General features: G+C 39.5%; 1 protein-coding gene across 2 annotated transcripts in view; it reads left to right on the forward strand.

The window, feature by feature from the left end:
* The window catches only part of LOC134347846 (MORC family CW-type zinc finger protein 3-like), a 109,625-nt gene that overhangs the window by 83,664 nt on the left and 9,950 nt on the right, over positions 1-16,011 (forward strand). The window contains exons 12-17 of one of the 2 annotated variants that reach the window (XM_063050336.1): positions 833-907; positions 3,132-3,177; positions 4,473-4,553; positions 7,933-8,150; positions 12,302-13,175; positions 13,997-14,121. In XM_063050336.1, the coding sequence (XP_062906406.1) occupies positions 833-907; positions 3,132-3,177; positions 4,473-4,553; positions 7,933-8,150; positions 12,302-13,175; positions 13,997-14,121 (1,419 nt within the window). The remainder of the gene's footprint in view (positions 1-832; positions 908-3,131; positions 3,178-4,472; positions 4,554-7,932; positions 8,151-12,301; positions 13,176-13,996; positions 14,122-16,011) is intronic. The other variant, XM_063050337.1, reaches the window with a different exon arrangement.

Raw genomic sequence — 16,011 nt, forward strand, 5'->3', positions numbered from 1 at the left:
CAAGACCCTTCGTCAGGACTAACGGAAAAAAGAGATAGTGAGAGATTTGTAAGTCGGAGGGGGAGCAATGAAGCCAAGAGCTGGGAAGTTGATTGGCAAAAAGGGATACAAGGCTGGAGAAAGGGGAGTATGGATTGACATGGACATGTCTAATGACTCATCGTGTTATATCCGAATTCACGTTAAATCAGGGCGCGTAAAATTGGGGTTTCAGTGTATTTGGTTTCTGAAAGGGAAATAGTTGATATCTTCTGTTAATCTTGCATTCAGATCTTCATTCTCCGGTGCAAGAGACAAAACTGAAAACTACAAATTTTGGAAGCCTGAATTTAAAATTGTTTGCAGAAAATAGGGCGATCAGTCATCCAGAACAATAGATATGTCATTGCTTTGCATGAATGCTGTCGTTGTGCAGGTTCTCACAAAATAGATTTGTTTATTTAGCAACACAGTGCAAAGTAGGCCCTTCTGACCCTTCGAACCACGCCTGCCCCCGTAACCCCACAACTCTGATAAACTCTGACCTAATTACAGGATAATTCAAGTAACCAGTTAACTTACCTGGTATGTTTTGAACTGTGGGAGGAAACCGGAGCACCCAGAGAAAACCCACACATTCCACGGGAGGATGTACAGAGACTCCTTGAAGAATGGCACTGGAATTGAACTCTGAACTCCGGAACTCCCCGAGTTGTAATAGTGTACCGCTAACCACTACACTACTGTCATGCCAAAATAATAACTGTTCTTCCAATTTCTGTGTAATACTGTAAATTTCCTTTATTCCTTCATTCATGTTTTATTTACTTTTATTTATATTTTTAATTATTAGGAATTGTAGCGTCCCAGAAGAACCTGAAGATACTATTGAGGATACTCCCAGTTATGAGAAAACATTCAAAAAGAAGTAAGTGTCTTACATTGTCTTTCGTTAATGTTGTTGTAACAGTTTGCTAAGTCCTTGTTTGTTGTCTTGCATATTTCTACCTTTGTTGCAATTCAATATTTTTAATGTTGCCAATATACCCGATCGTAAGCTTCAGCCAACTAGAGATACAAGAGACGGCAGCTTCTTGAACCTAGAGCAAAGTTCTGACATAGTGTTTCAATCTGAAACTTTGATAATTACTAACCCTTATTCTTCACCACCATCACTCCCACCCCCATACATGCTGCTCGACCTGCTGAGTTCCTCCAGCAGATTTAGTTGTTTTAGCCAGGTAAATGAACACTATGGACTGCACCCTTTCTGTGAAGGATTTCATATTCTCACTTGCACCTTTAGTAAGGTGGGTGATGAAGATGAAACATCTGGGTACTCGGGTAACATGCCAGGACCTGGTAACAGCCCCCTGCAAGAGTGTGGAAAAATTACCAAAGCTATTTATTTGAGAAATGAATTGCAAAGGAAAAGTTTGAGTTGCTTAAACTATAATGATGTGGGTAGACTCTAGATTCTAGAATACTTTCCATGAATGGAAAGGGTTGAAAAAAGCAAGATGTTTTGAAGGTTATGCATAGTCCACTCACCCATTCCTATCGAACCCTTCCCGGTACTTTGGAACCATAGGAAGCGTAACACCTATCCCTTAACCATCACCCAGGGACCTAAGCAGCCCTTCCAAGTGCAGCAAAGAGTCACCTGCATCTCTTTCAACCTGGTCTACTGTATTTCCTGCTTATGATATGTCTTGCTCTACAATGGAGAAACAAGAATAGGCAACCATTTTGTGGAGCTATGTCCACAACAGCCATCTCAAACTTCTGGCTGTATGTTGTTGGATCTGAATGTTTAATTCTTGGATTAGACTGTTATGTTCTTTGCAGTTTCACAATTGATTATCTGCTTGTACTTTAAGTACTTGTATGTATATGCAAGTTTAATATGCCTCTCATGGCTCTACAAAGTATAATTCTGAAAAGCTCTATAGGTTTTTTTGTTTTGCATTACTTGAATAAGTGCTTTCTTATTGGTTAACATGGTACTGCAATATTCAAGTAAAAGCTTTTAATTGGTTAATTCTTATCTAAAGATTGGAATGGAATTTTCCATATCGCTATGGATATAAAATAGCTAAACACAAAGCAGTGCCATATTAATAGTTTTAGCCCTTTAACCATGGCTTTCTCTTCACTAGTAGACCCTTATCACTGTCTGTTCAACTTTCCTCTGTTCTATGAACTCTTAATAAAATGATCATGAAGCAACAAGTTTTGTGCCTTTTTCCTGACTTCTAAAAGAACCTTGGATCAAAAACCATCAGAATCCAACAATGTTGTTTTAACACCTTTTCACTCTGCTGACCTGTCTGTCCTTGGCCTTCAGAGAGGCCAGACACAATTTAGAAGAATGACATCTCATATTCTACTTGGGTATGAACATTGAATTTTCCATTTTGAGGTAACCTACACCCCTGGTATTCTCCTGCCACACAAGCTTTCATAATCCTTGTACAGCATAGAAACAGGCCCTTCGGCCCAACTGGTCCATGCTGACCAGAGCATCCTCTCGACCCAGTTGCTCGCTTTCAGTTTATAATTGTCCAAGCTACTCTCCTGCATGTATTCCAAGAGTACAGGCTTCGGAGATTAACCCTGAGAAACTAATTATTCAGGCAGACTCATGAAGAATGGCCACTTAAGGTATCAAGGAACAGATATCACATGTGAACCATTTTGTAATAATATACTGCACTTTAAAAATAGAAAGGGAAGACATTTTGTTTATTTGATTTCGAGACGTAGCATGGTAACAGGCTCTTCTGGGACAATTAACCTACGGCCCTATGTCTTTGGAGTATAGGAAGAAACCCACAGTCACAGGAAGAGTGTACAAACTCCTTATAAACAATGACAGAATTGAACCTGGGTCATTGGCACTGTATTGTACTAACTACTTTTGCTGCTGTGCTACCATGCTGTCTCAAATTGAAATGGAAAAATGCCAGTTTCACTTGCTGTTATTATTTTCCCTATTAAAATACACAGAAAATTTCAAATGAAACCAAGTTAATAATGCTACCTGTTTTGTTGAGAGCTGACAAGAAGTTATAAAATTTCTGCTAATATTATACACAAGATACAGTTTGCAGGCAATTTTAAAATTTGTAACTTATTTCTGTGTCTTCCAGAGAAAAGAAAAACTGTAGAAAGTCTCAGCAGGATCAAAACAACCAGGTCAGGTAACTTATTGTATGTAAAACTTACCAACTTTTAATCTAAATTTGTGCAAATGGCTGTTAAAGATGACTGTGAAGTAGCTAATGTAACTTCTTCAAAGTATCAGAATTGTTCTACTTTTAATTGTCTCCACTCAATGCACCCATTTAATAAATGCAAAAGTTATTTTGGATGTCTTACAAATTGATTATACCTTTCATTCCTTCGGTGGGAAGATGTTACCTGGCTTTTGTGTATTCTAGCCCTAAGAATTATACACTCAGTGTCCACTTTATTAGGTACCTCCTGTATCTAATAAAGTGGCCACTGAGTGTACTTCAGTATGTTTATGGTCCTCTGCTGTAACCCATCAACTTCCGATTTACTGTGCATTCAGCGATGCTCTTCTGCATACCGCTGTTGTAACGTGAGGTTATTTTAGTTATTGGTACCTTCCTGTCAGCTTGAACCACTGGGGCAAATCTCCTCTGACCTCCCTCATTAACAAGTGTTTTCACCCACAGAACTGCCACTCACTGTATGTGTTTTTGTTTTTCATACCATTCTCTGTAAACTCTAGAGACTGTTGTGCATGAAAATCCCAGGAGATGAGCAGTTTCTGAGATGCTCAAATCACCCTGTGGTATCAACAATCATTCACAGTCAAAGTCAGTAAAATCACATTTCTTCCCCATACTGATGTTTGGTCTGAAAAAACAACGGAACCTTTTGACCATGTCTGCATTGAGTTGCTGCCATGATTGGCTGAGTAGATATTTGCATTAACGAGCAGGGGTACATAATAAAGTGACTACTGAGTGTAAATAGTAATGAGAATTACAAGTGGACCTGATTTGTGAAATCTTGAATAGACTTGCCTCATGTAACTTGATCTGGATAGAGCTAGCTTCCAGCAGAATGGTCCTTGAAACTATTATTTTGGTGCCTTTTACTTGCTCAAATTTTAGGGTTTTTTCCCCCAAATACTTTGGACCATTTAGAGCGAAGTGTACTGATTAAAAATGACAGCTTGTTGGAAAGGTTATTTAGATACTACTAAGTAGTCCTAAAAGCACAAGTTACTGCTTTTTGATTAAAGCTCTTTTTAAAAAAATTTTGGGAATGATTGTTTGTTTACTGTATCATTGATTGATGATATTCTTGCTGAGATTTTGGGGAAGTGATCCTTGGGGGACCATGTACCCCATAAGGATACTTCATGGGCACAATGAATGAGAAGAAGCTACAATAACTAGATGTTTAATCAAAATAAAAATATATAGTCAATTGATATGCTTTTTTTTGATTTGCAGTCGAGCTTACAGAAAACCATACAGAAATACGGTCGGGAAGCTAATGCCCTTCAAAGAGAACAGCAGAGATTACAGACAAAGGTGTGGCCCCTTCTGGCTCTCCTAATTTCATTCTTAAGCTTCTTCCTGCTAGCCTTATCATTTTCTAGGCCTCTATCAATACCTAGTTTTTTTTAACCTTTCGTAAGCTTTTCTTCTTGACAAGATTTTTCAACAGCCTGGTTCCTGTACCCGGTCTTATTGGACGTACCTATGCAGAGCTCCACACGAATATCCCCTGAACAGTTGCCACATTTCTGCCGTACAGTTCCCTGAGAACATCTGATCCCAATTTATGCTTCCAAGCTCCTGCCTGATAGCCTCATATTTCCCTTTACTCCAATTAAACGGTTTCCTAACTTGTCTGTTCCTATCCCTCTCCAATGCTATGTTAAAGGAGATAGAATTGTGATCACTATCTCCAAAATCTTCTCCCACTGAGAGATCTGACACCTAACCAGGTTCATTTCCCAATACCAGATCAAGTACAGCCTCTCCTCTTGTAGGCTTATCTACGTATTGTGTCAGAAAACCTTCCTGAACACACCTAACAAACTCCACCCCATTTAAACCCCTTGCTGTAGGGAGATGCCAATCAATATTTGGGAAATTAAAATCTCCCACCACGATAACCCTATTATTATTACACCTTTCCAGAATCTGTCTCCCTCTCTGTTCCTCGATGTCCCTGTTTCTATTGGGTGGTCTATAAGAAACACCCAGTAGAGTTATTGACCCTTTCCTGTTCCTAACTTCCACCCACAGAGACTCCGTAGACAATCCCTCTGTGACTTCCTCCTTTTCTGCGGCCGTGACCCTATCTCTGATCAGCAGGTCCATGCCCCCACCTCTTTTGCCTCCCTCCCCGTTCTTTCTGAAACATCCAAAGCCTGGCATCTAAGTAACCATTCCTGCCCCTGAACCATCCAAATCTCTGTAATGGCCACAACATCATAGCTCCAGGTACTGACCCACGCTCATCTGCTCTTCCTTCATAATGCTCTTTGTATTAAAATAGACACACCTCAAACCATTGGTCTGAACGTATCCCTTCTCTGTCACCTGCCTATCTTCCCTCTCACACTGTCTTCAAGCTTTCTCTATTTGTGAACCAACCGCGCCTTCCTCTGTCTCTTCAGCAATTCTAGTTTTAACTCTCCCCGATAGCCTTAGAAAACCTCCCAGCTAGGATATCACTCCCATGAAATATGGGCACAAATTTAAGTAAAATTAATTTTGTATGCGGAGAGCAGATCAGGGTGATAAATTATTTGAATGACTCTACCTTGCACAGTGTTGTTGTTGTCCATTTCTGCACTTTGTGGCATATTGATCAGTAACTTTGCCATTTCTTTAGCATTTTTGCCTGTTTTGAGGCTGAGTTGCTAGCTCGACGCCCAGACCTTGCACAGTACAGCAGATTATCAACTCAGCATTGACTAGCCATTGCAGGCTTATGTGCTCAAGTCTTCACTGTTGTACTTGAGCCCATAATCTGCTGAAGAAAGCAAGTAGAAATATGGAAGATAGCAAGTGGAGAAAACATTTTTACAGATTTTATGGGTCTGTTGACCTATTTTTATGTAGTAATATTCCATCCTTATTAACAATGAAGTTATTACATTCCTAATCTTTACTCATGCCATGGACTTGCAGTATTCACCAGTTAACCTTCATGTGCAAAGGAATGAGTCATGTGTTTCTATTATTGTGGTACCGTTTCCCTGGCCTTGCTCATCAGACTGATGCTGAATTACAAGATAATAAATAAATACATTTTATAGATGTATAGTGGAGAGTATCCTAATTGGTTGCATCACGGCTAGTATGAAAACAACAATGACCAGAAATGCAAAAGTCTACAGTAAATGATGGATACTGCCCTGTCCATCAGAGGAAAAGTTCTCCCCACCACTGAGTTCTACCATAAGAAAGTAGCATCCATCAACAAGGACCCCCATCATCTTGGTCATACTCTGTTCTCGCTATTCTCATCGGGCAGGAATTATAGGAGCCTTAGGTCCCACAGTAATCAGAATCAGGTTTATTATCACCAGCATGTGACGTGAAATTTGTTAACTTAGCAGCAGCATTTCAATGCAATACATAATCTAGCAGGGAAAAAAAATTAATAATAATAAACAAGTAAATCAATTACGTATATTGAACAGATTTTTTAAAAAGTCCAAAGACAGGAATACTGTATATTTTTTAAAAAGTGAGGTAGTGTCCAAAGATTCAATGTCCATTTAGGAATCGGTTGGCAGAGGGGAAGAAGCTGTTCCTGAATCGCTGACGTGTGCTGGAGGTCCTTAATAATGGATGCTGTCTTTCTGAGACACTGCTTCCTGAAGATGTCCTGGGTACTTTGTAGGCTCGTACGCAAGATAGAGCTGACTAGATTTACAACCTTCTGCAGCTTCTTTCAGTCCTGTGCAGTAGCCCCTCCATATCACACAGTGATGCAGCCTGTCAGAATGCTCTCCATGGTACAACTATAGAAGTTTTTGAGTTTACTTGTTGACGTGCTAAATCTCTTCAAACTCCTAATAAAGTATAGCCGCTGTCTTGCCTTCTTTATAACTACATCGCTATGTTGGGACCAGGTTAGATCCTCAGAGATCTTGACACCCAGGAGCTTGAAGCTGATCACTTTCTCCACTTCTGAACCCTCTATGAGGATTGGTATGTGTGCCTTTGTCTTGCCCTTCCTGAAGTCCACAATCAGCTCTTTCATCTAACTGACGTTGAGTGCCAGGTTGTCGCTGCGGTACCACTCCACTAGTTGTCATATCTCGCTCCTGTACGCCCTCTCGTCACCACCTGAGATTCTACCAACAATAGTTGTATCGTCAGCAAATTTATAGATGGTATTTGAGCTATGCCTATCCACACAGTCATGTGTATATAGAGAGTAGAACAGTGGGCTAAGCACACACCCTGAGGTGCACCAGTGTTGATCGTCAGCGAGGAGGATATGTTATCACCACTCAGGATCAGTTATTATCCTACACCATCAGGCTTGTGAACCAGTATGGATAACTTCAATCACCAGAACTCTGAACTGATTCCACAAGCTATAGACAGTTTCAAGAATTCTACAACCTGTGTTTTCAGTATTTTTTTATATTTGTACATTTTGTCTTCATTTGCACAAAGTTGTTTGTCAGTCTTTATATATGTATCTTTTTCATGTATTCTGTTGTATTCCTTGTTTCCTGTAAATGCTTGCAAGAAAATAAAAATGCATCTCAAGGTATTATATAGTAGCATATGCACTTTGATAATAAATTTATTTTGACTTGAATAGTAGTTGTTACGGCAGCAGTTGTGTTTTGAATCTAAATGCTTGGCTTGTAATATTCTCAAGGTCTTACAATTAATTAATGTAATGTATATCTTCCTAATCTACAACTTTCAGATTCTATTATCAGAGCAAAAAGGATCCCCCCAATCTATTGAAGTAACTTCAAATACGCAGGGTATCACCAAGTGGATGGTTGATGGAAATAAGACACGGAACATGTCTTCAAGTCTGCAAAGTACCCCACCTCCAATATTGACCTCTCCTGTGAGTAGTCTTCAAATTGTAGACGTCAAATCGCTGTCATCTTCACAAACAGCAAGTGATGGTCAAAGGTTAGTCACGCTTTGAAAGCTTTCATACAATCAGATGTTTAGATGGCACCCATCTGGTCCAGCAGCACTAAAATGTTCTCTTTATTGCTAATGTAGTTGCAAAGTAACTTTCCTCTGTTTTAGTGATCAAGTTCTTTCATTTTTAGTCTTCCATAAAAATTCACATACAACATATGGTGCAGAATTTAAGCCCTGATTGTTGGATTTCTTTTCTCCCTCACTCTTGAGCTTTACTTATTTTTTTTTGCTGGAAATGAAAATGAATAAAGACATGGTAAAATTGCTAGATGTCTTGGAACCTTGGTGAGGACTGGGATCAAATGCATTTTTATTATAATGGTGCCAGTAACATACTGTTTTACATAAGTACATACTTCGTGCCATGCCGCTCAGCAACTTGTGCCAATATTATTTTCTGACTGTATGTACTAGATTGTAATTATATGTGCTGTGTGTGACTGTACAGTATTTAGTGTGTTTTGCACCGTGGTCCCAGAGGAGCATTGTTTCATTTAGCTGTATACATGTGTATGGTTGAATGACAATAAACTTGAACTTGTCTACCACAACGAACAGAATGTAAGGGCCCTAGGAGGAATAATGCAAGAAATGGTGAAGTAAAATAAAAAGTAATGGTGATGCAGAAAGAAAATACACATTTTGGTTTTGAATGAGGAAGAAAAGATGGCCAAAATAAAAATTATATGGCTTTACTATTTATATAGCACAGAACAGCCCCTTTAGCCTAACTTGTTCATACCAACTAAAGTGTCTTCCTAACTTAACTGAATTTGGCTACATCTGCCTTCTCATCTTTCTCTCTTACTTTTTTTTTGGCATGTGTGTGTGCGTCCGTGGTGCCTGTGCAATGTTGGCGGGAGGATGTCTTTTTCATGCCTTTACAAGGTGCGGAGAGAGAGAGAGACTGGGTGGTGCGCCACACCTTTATTTTACGAGGTCGAGTTGTGATCTCAACACTCAACCCAGCACGGATAGAAAGTGTACTCGGGATCCGACCCGACTGGGTTCGAACCTGGGAACCTCCATTTAAGAGTCTGGCGCTGATGTCATTGCGCTACCAGCTGGCCCGCCTTCTCACCTTCTAAACTTTCCCTGTGAATTAACCTGTCCAGCTGTCTTAAATGTTGTAATTGTACCAGCCTCTACTACTTCCTTTGACAGCTCATTTCATATACCCACCACTCTTTTTATGTGGAAAATCTTGCCTTTTGTTTCCTATTAAAACTTATTCTTCTTGCCTTAAATCTGTGACCTCTATCTTTGAATTCCTCTACTCTGGTCAAATGACGATGACAATTCACCTTCTCTATATAGAAAATAAAACAGACCCTTCAGCCCACAATGTTATGTTGAACCAGTGAAATCCATGATCAAATGGCCAACTAAACTAATCCCTTATGCGTACACAATGTCTATATTGTGGCGACCCACTTTCTAGCACACATGAACCGGCTCACAACAGCGCGCACAGACAGAGGGCCGGCCCCAAAAAGGGCGCCAGGCCATCTTCACCAGCAGGGGGAAAATCCCGCGCGCGGAAAGGGTCTGGGAATATGCATTCCCCACAGTAGTCCCGCCCAGGGAGGGCGGGAACAGGAAGGCTTTAAAGCAGGCCGTGAAGTTTGAATAAATCTCTTTCATCGCAACTCCAACTCACCGACTCCATGTGGTTATTCTAGCGCTGTGTGTAGCACACCGCTACAATATCTTCCTATTTCCCTCACATTTATGTACCAATTGTTGTAGCGTGGATGAAAGACCGAGTTACTGCTAGATACAAAGCAGCTTCTTTATTGGACACAACAAGGTACAGCAGGCATCATACGGATGGAGGCGCTTTCGGTAGAAAAGTCTGCTAGCCCAATGTGGGCTCGATATTTATATGCTAAACACAAAGGGCAATTCCTATTTACAAAGTTATAGACAATGCTTTCTATTGAAGCTAAATACAAAACATCATACCTTCTGACTTTATCCTGTCCTCCAGACGCCCGCATGTCTGGGTTGGTACTCACAGCCTTTAGGAGTGCAAGTTAAATCCACAATACACTTATTTGGTACTTTACGTGCTAACATAAAGGACAATTCATATTTGTAAAGTATAGATAGTACTGTCTTCGAAACTACCTGTAAACTTCACATTTCCATCCGCAGCGTCTGGCTAGTATTCCGATATTCACAGCTTTTAGGAAATGCATTGTTGTGAACTCAATCCACAGTACTTTGTCAAACAGAAGACTGGTGGCCAGAGTCATTTAAGTGTAAATGAATCATCTACCCAAAAACTTACTCTAACACCAAACGTCTTAACACAAAACACTCTAAATGTCTCTTAAAAGTCCCTAATATATCTGCCTCTACCACCGCCTTAGGCAGCACATTCCAGGCACCCACCATGTTGTTTTAAAAAAAAACAAACAAACAAACGTGCCCCTCACATCTCTTGAATTTACCTTCTCACCTTAAATGCATGTCATCTGGTATTAGGTATTTAAACCCTAGGAAAAAGGTACTGTCTGTATTAATCTATGCCTCTCATAATCTTATAAACCTCTATCAGAACTCTTCTTGTATATACCCCATGATTTTATATACTTCTGTAAGATTATCCCTTAGCCTCCTTCACTCCAGTGAAAGCAGTCCCAACTTATCTAGTCTATCCTCATAACTCAAGCACTCCATTTCCTGCAACATTTCTGTAAACCTTTTCTGTACCCTTTCTCACTTTATCACATCCTTTCTATAATGTGGCAACAGGAACTGCAGATGTGTTCTTGGCATTACCTTAGACAGCTGTGAAATGACAATCCCACTCTAGCTGTCAGTGCTCCATTCAATGTAGCAAGCATGCTATACACCTTCTTAACTACTTGGTCTACCTTTGTTGCCACTTTCAAGGAACTGTGTCCTTTTAGGCCTCGTCTACAACGCTTCCCAATGTGTAAGTCCTGTCCTGATTTAACTGCCCAAAATGCATCACTTCACACTTGTCTGAGTTAAATTCCATCTGCTGTTCCTTTGCCTACTTTTCCAGTTGATTGGCCCTTGTTATAACCTTAGACAACCACCTTCATTATCTACTATGTCACAAATTTCAGTGTTAATCACAATCTTGCAAACAGTGCCACCTATGTTCTTGCCCAAATTGTTAATATTTATATAGGCATCCGTTAGTCTCGTGAGACCATGGATTTGCGCCTTGGAAGGTTTCCAGGGCGCAGGCCTGGGCAAGGTTGTATGGAAGACAGGCAGTTGCCCATGCTGCAAGTCTTCCCTCTCCACTCCACCAATGTTGTCCAAGGGAAGGGCATTAGGACCCATACAGCTTGTCACCAGTGTCGTCGCAGAGCAATGTGTGGTTAAGTGCCTTGCTCAAGGACACATGCTGCCTCAGCTGAGGCTCGAACTAGCGACCTTCAGATCAGTAGACAAACGCCTTAACCACTTGGCCACGCGCCAAAATTATTAATATACAGAACAAATAACAGAAGAATCCAGCACTGAACCCTGTGGCACACCATTGTTACAGGCCTCCAATCTGAAAAGCAGCCAACGCTACCACCTTCTGACTCCTTCCAACCTAAATATGTATCTTTCGAACTAGCTCAGCCTGGATCCCATGTGCTGTCACCATCTAGAACAGTCTACCAACTAAATCCATGGAAAGGTTTCACTTGTTTCCTTTCTTTGATCTCCCAAGTCCTAGAGTTTTGCTCTGATATTGTGAAGTTGCACCCTTTAACGTGTCATGTAAAGTTTAATTTGTTTACGTTACTAAGTCACCAATTGCTCAATACCCATGGGGTGGTTGTTCATGAACTCCTGGGTAACAGTGACATAGACAGATAGTTCAGTCACTTGTATATGGAAGAGATGCGAATTGTTGGGGAAGAGATTCACTTTATGAACAACCTGTTTGCTTTAGTTTTCTTTGGTGTGCAACTACTTGGGCTGTGAAATAACTTACAATTCTAACGGCACATCAAAACGGGACTGTGCTACTCAGGTAATAAAGCAAAGTGTAAAAAAATTACAATTATTCTTGGATGTAAATAAGTCTCCAGAGCAGGTAAATTCTGAATAAATTGTCATTTTTAAAATCTTTAATGTCTTATTTATTTTTCTTTTAGCACTAAACGAAAACTTAACTATGATGTTGCAACTCCAACTTCTAAAAACCCAAAACTAAATGGTGAAAATGCACTTTGCATGTCTTTGAACGGGCGTGCTGCTTCTGCAATAAATTTTGAAGATGACTTAATTCTTCTTGAAGAAGGAAGTACACCAAGGCCTGAAGAAAATTTTGACTTGTCTAAAATAAAGAAAGAGGTAGGAGAGGGTATCAATTCATCAAGCTTTGTCATGGATACTCGCAGTGATAATATTTCACTAAGGAGTAATGAACTGAAATCTTTAAGTACACAAACTGAGAAACTGAACATTTCCATCAAGGAAGAAGGAACTGTGTGCAATAATCCAAGCCTCTCTGATAGTGTCACTCTAGGCGGATTACAACGCTGTGACACATTGCTTCAGTGCTCGACGGATACCTATGGAAGTATTGCTAAAAGCACTGAAGCAATAAAAATTGAGCAAAATTTGCTGAAATCCGTGGCAGAACAGAGGGACCGCTTGAAGGCAAAAAATGAATTGTTAGAAAAAGAACGAGACAGTTTGTCAAAAAAGTTACTTGCAGTGTCTAGCAGTCATGTCAAAAAGGAGCTCTATGACCAATGGACACAGTGTGAATTTATTGTAGGGGACAGTACTGATGAGTGTGTGAAAGATTTCAACAAATTAAGCGATGATAGTAAGACAATCCTATATGAACTGGCAATGAAGGAAGTGGAGTGTTTAAAACAACAGTGCCAAGCATTAGAGCATTGCAAGCAAGAATGCTCTGCCTCAGCCATGAAAGAGGATGACAAGCAAGCTCAACTGCTGGACAACATATTACAACAGTTAGATATCTGCACATCTGAACGAGATCAACTAAAGGATAAAGTAAGTAATTGAAATAAAAAAAATACAATATTTTATTTGTTTGTGCTAAGTTAAAACTTGTGATTTTTCAAGTCAGAACTCCAAAAGAGAAAAAATATTTTAGTAAATTGGTATATTTGTCCATTAAGTTTCATAATGTGTATAATCTGATGTGAAGCATTTTACATGTAGTTTTTCTGTACTGTACTAAAAGTAGATTAACTAAATTTACAAATTTAATTTGCAGAATCAAGTTTCATTGCAGTAATGCTGCTTGAATTCACCATGTATCCATGTTAGCATCACAAACAAATTCAATTTAATTTTCAAAATTCCATTACCCTTCAGTTGATTTTGTGTGTTTTTTTAAAATTAAATTCTTCCATAAATTACTTCAGAATTAACCGCAATATTTGATTTGGCATTCTCTGCCATAATTTGTTATGTCAATTCATGTAACCTTCCTCTTTGCTACTTGAACTAAGGTTGTCTTTTATTAATTCTGGGTTTATTTTTGCCTCTTCTCCCACTCCCTACCTCTTCTTGCTCAATTCAGCAGATAAATGGATTGACTATTGACACTGAGTGTTCAGTTACAACTCCAGAAAGATGACATTCGTATTAGAATGTTGTTCTTTAATTTCAGGTGATGAATTTGAATGAGTTACATCAGTTCTGACTTTCTAAACACTGTCTTCATCAAAATGTCTCAGAAATGCGGGCGTTTTCTCACTTAAGCGAAAGCTTAGAAGTCTGTTTGGTAAATTGTGACCATAAAAGTATATTGTGGCATTTGCAAATAACCTCTACAAAAGTGAGTTTCTTTTCTGTTCATTACAAAGGCTGACCAACTCCAAAAACAAAATGATGCATTGAAGTTCAACTGTACAGATCTTTCTAAAGAAGTGGAAAGTTTAAAGCAACAAGTCACCGAAGCACAACAGAGCAACCTTTCAGATGAAACAAGGTAAATGCTTTATTAGAGTGACCTTGATATCTTGTTTGTAGACAGCATCATAAAGAAATTAGAAATATGCTTTTCACTGTTCATATAGTGCGTGATTGGTATAAGTATTGAGAGAAAGATGGCATAGTTAATTAAAATGGGGAAGTGCGATCTGAGGGATTCAAAGATGGGGCTGCTGAGGAGCAAGTATAACCTAGCAAGGGCAAGCAAAATGGATGCACATGAATTCTGAACATATTTATACATTGTGTGTAATAGCACAAAATGTGAAATAGTTATAGGTTTAAGTGGCACAGTGGTTTCAACAAGTAGAACTTCTGTTTCCCATGTCCAATGAGCTGGGATCAATCCCAACTTTCTTGTAGGGTTGCTGGAGTGGCATGGATCAAAGAGCCGGAAGGGCCTACTCTACACTGTGTCGCTAAATAAATAAATAAAATCTGTGCTAGGGACCCTGCAATTTCTGCACTAGCCCCCACAGGGTCCAAGGGAACACCTTGTCAGGCCCTGGGGATTTTTCCAACTTAATTTTCCCCATGACAGCAAACATCTGCTCCTCTGTAATCTGTATACGATGCATGACCTTGCTGCTGCTTTGCCTTACCTCTGTAGACTCTGTGTCTGCCTCCCAATTAAATACAGATGCAAAAAATCTATTTAAGATCTCCCACATCTTTTTTGGCTCCATGCTTAGATTACCACTCTGATCTTCCAGCGGACTAATTTTGTCCCTTGCTATCAATATATTTGTAGAGGCGCTTGGGATTCTCCTTCATCTTCTCTGCTGGAACAACCTCACGTCTTTTTATAGTCCTGATTTCCTCCTTAAATATTTTCTTTTATTTCTTACATTCCTCAAGTACCTCATTTGCTCCTTCCTTCTACCTGCTATGCACCTCTGCTTTCTTAACTAGGGCCTCAATATCTCTCGAAAACCAAGGTTCCCTAAACCTGTTATCCTTGGCTTTTATTCTGAAAGGAACATACAAACTCTGTACTCTCAAAATTTCACTTTTCCAGGTCTCCCACTTACCAAGTATACCTTTACCAGAAAACAACCAGTCCCAATCCACAGTTGCCAGATCCTTTCTGATACCATCATGATTAGCTTTAAACTAATGATACTATGATCACTAGATGTAAAGTGTTTCTGTGCACAAACTTATGTCACCTGCACTGTCTCATTTCCTAATAGGAGATCTGGTATCAAACCCTCTATTTGGTACCTATATGTACCGATTAAGGAAACTTTCCTGAACACATTTGATAAACTGTATCCCATCTAGCTCTTTTGCATACAGTTGAAGTCAGAAGCTTACATACACCTTAACCAAATACATTTAAATTCAGTTTTTCACAATTCTTGACATTAAATCCTAGAAAACATTCCCTGTCTTAGGTCAGTTAGGATCACAACTTTATTTTAAGAATGTGAAATGTCAGAATAATAGTAGAGAGAATGATTTATTTCAGCTTTTATTTCTTTCATCACCTTCCCAGTGGGTTTACATACACTTTGTTAGTATTTGGTAGCATTGCCTTTAAATTGTTTAACTTGGGTCAAATGTTTTGGGTAGCCTCCCACAAGCTTCTCACAGTAAGTTGCTGGAATTTTGTTACATTCTTCCAGACAGAACTGGTGTAGCTGAGTCAGGTTTGTAGGCCTCCTTGCTTGCACACGCTTTTTCAGTTCTCACAAATTTTCTATCGGATTGAGGTCAGGGCTTTGTGATGGCCACTCCAGTACCTTGACTTAGTTGTCCTTAAGCAATTTTGCCACAACTTTGCAGGTATGCTTGGGGTCATTGTCCATTTGGAAGACCCATTTGCGACCGAGCTTTAAACTTCCTGACTGATGTCTTGAGATGTTGCTTCAATATATCCACATAG

The sequence above is a fragment of the Mobula hypostoma genome, chromosome 6 (assembly GCF_963921235.1).
Source record: "Mobula hypostoma chromosome 6, sMobHyp1.1, whole genome shotgun sequence".
In the NCBI taxonomy this organism is placed as follows: domain Eukaryota; kingdom Metazoa; phylum Chordata; class Chondrichthyes; order Myliobatiformes; family Myliobatidae; genus Mobula; species Mobula hypostoma.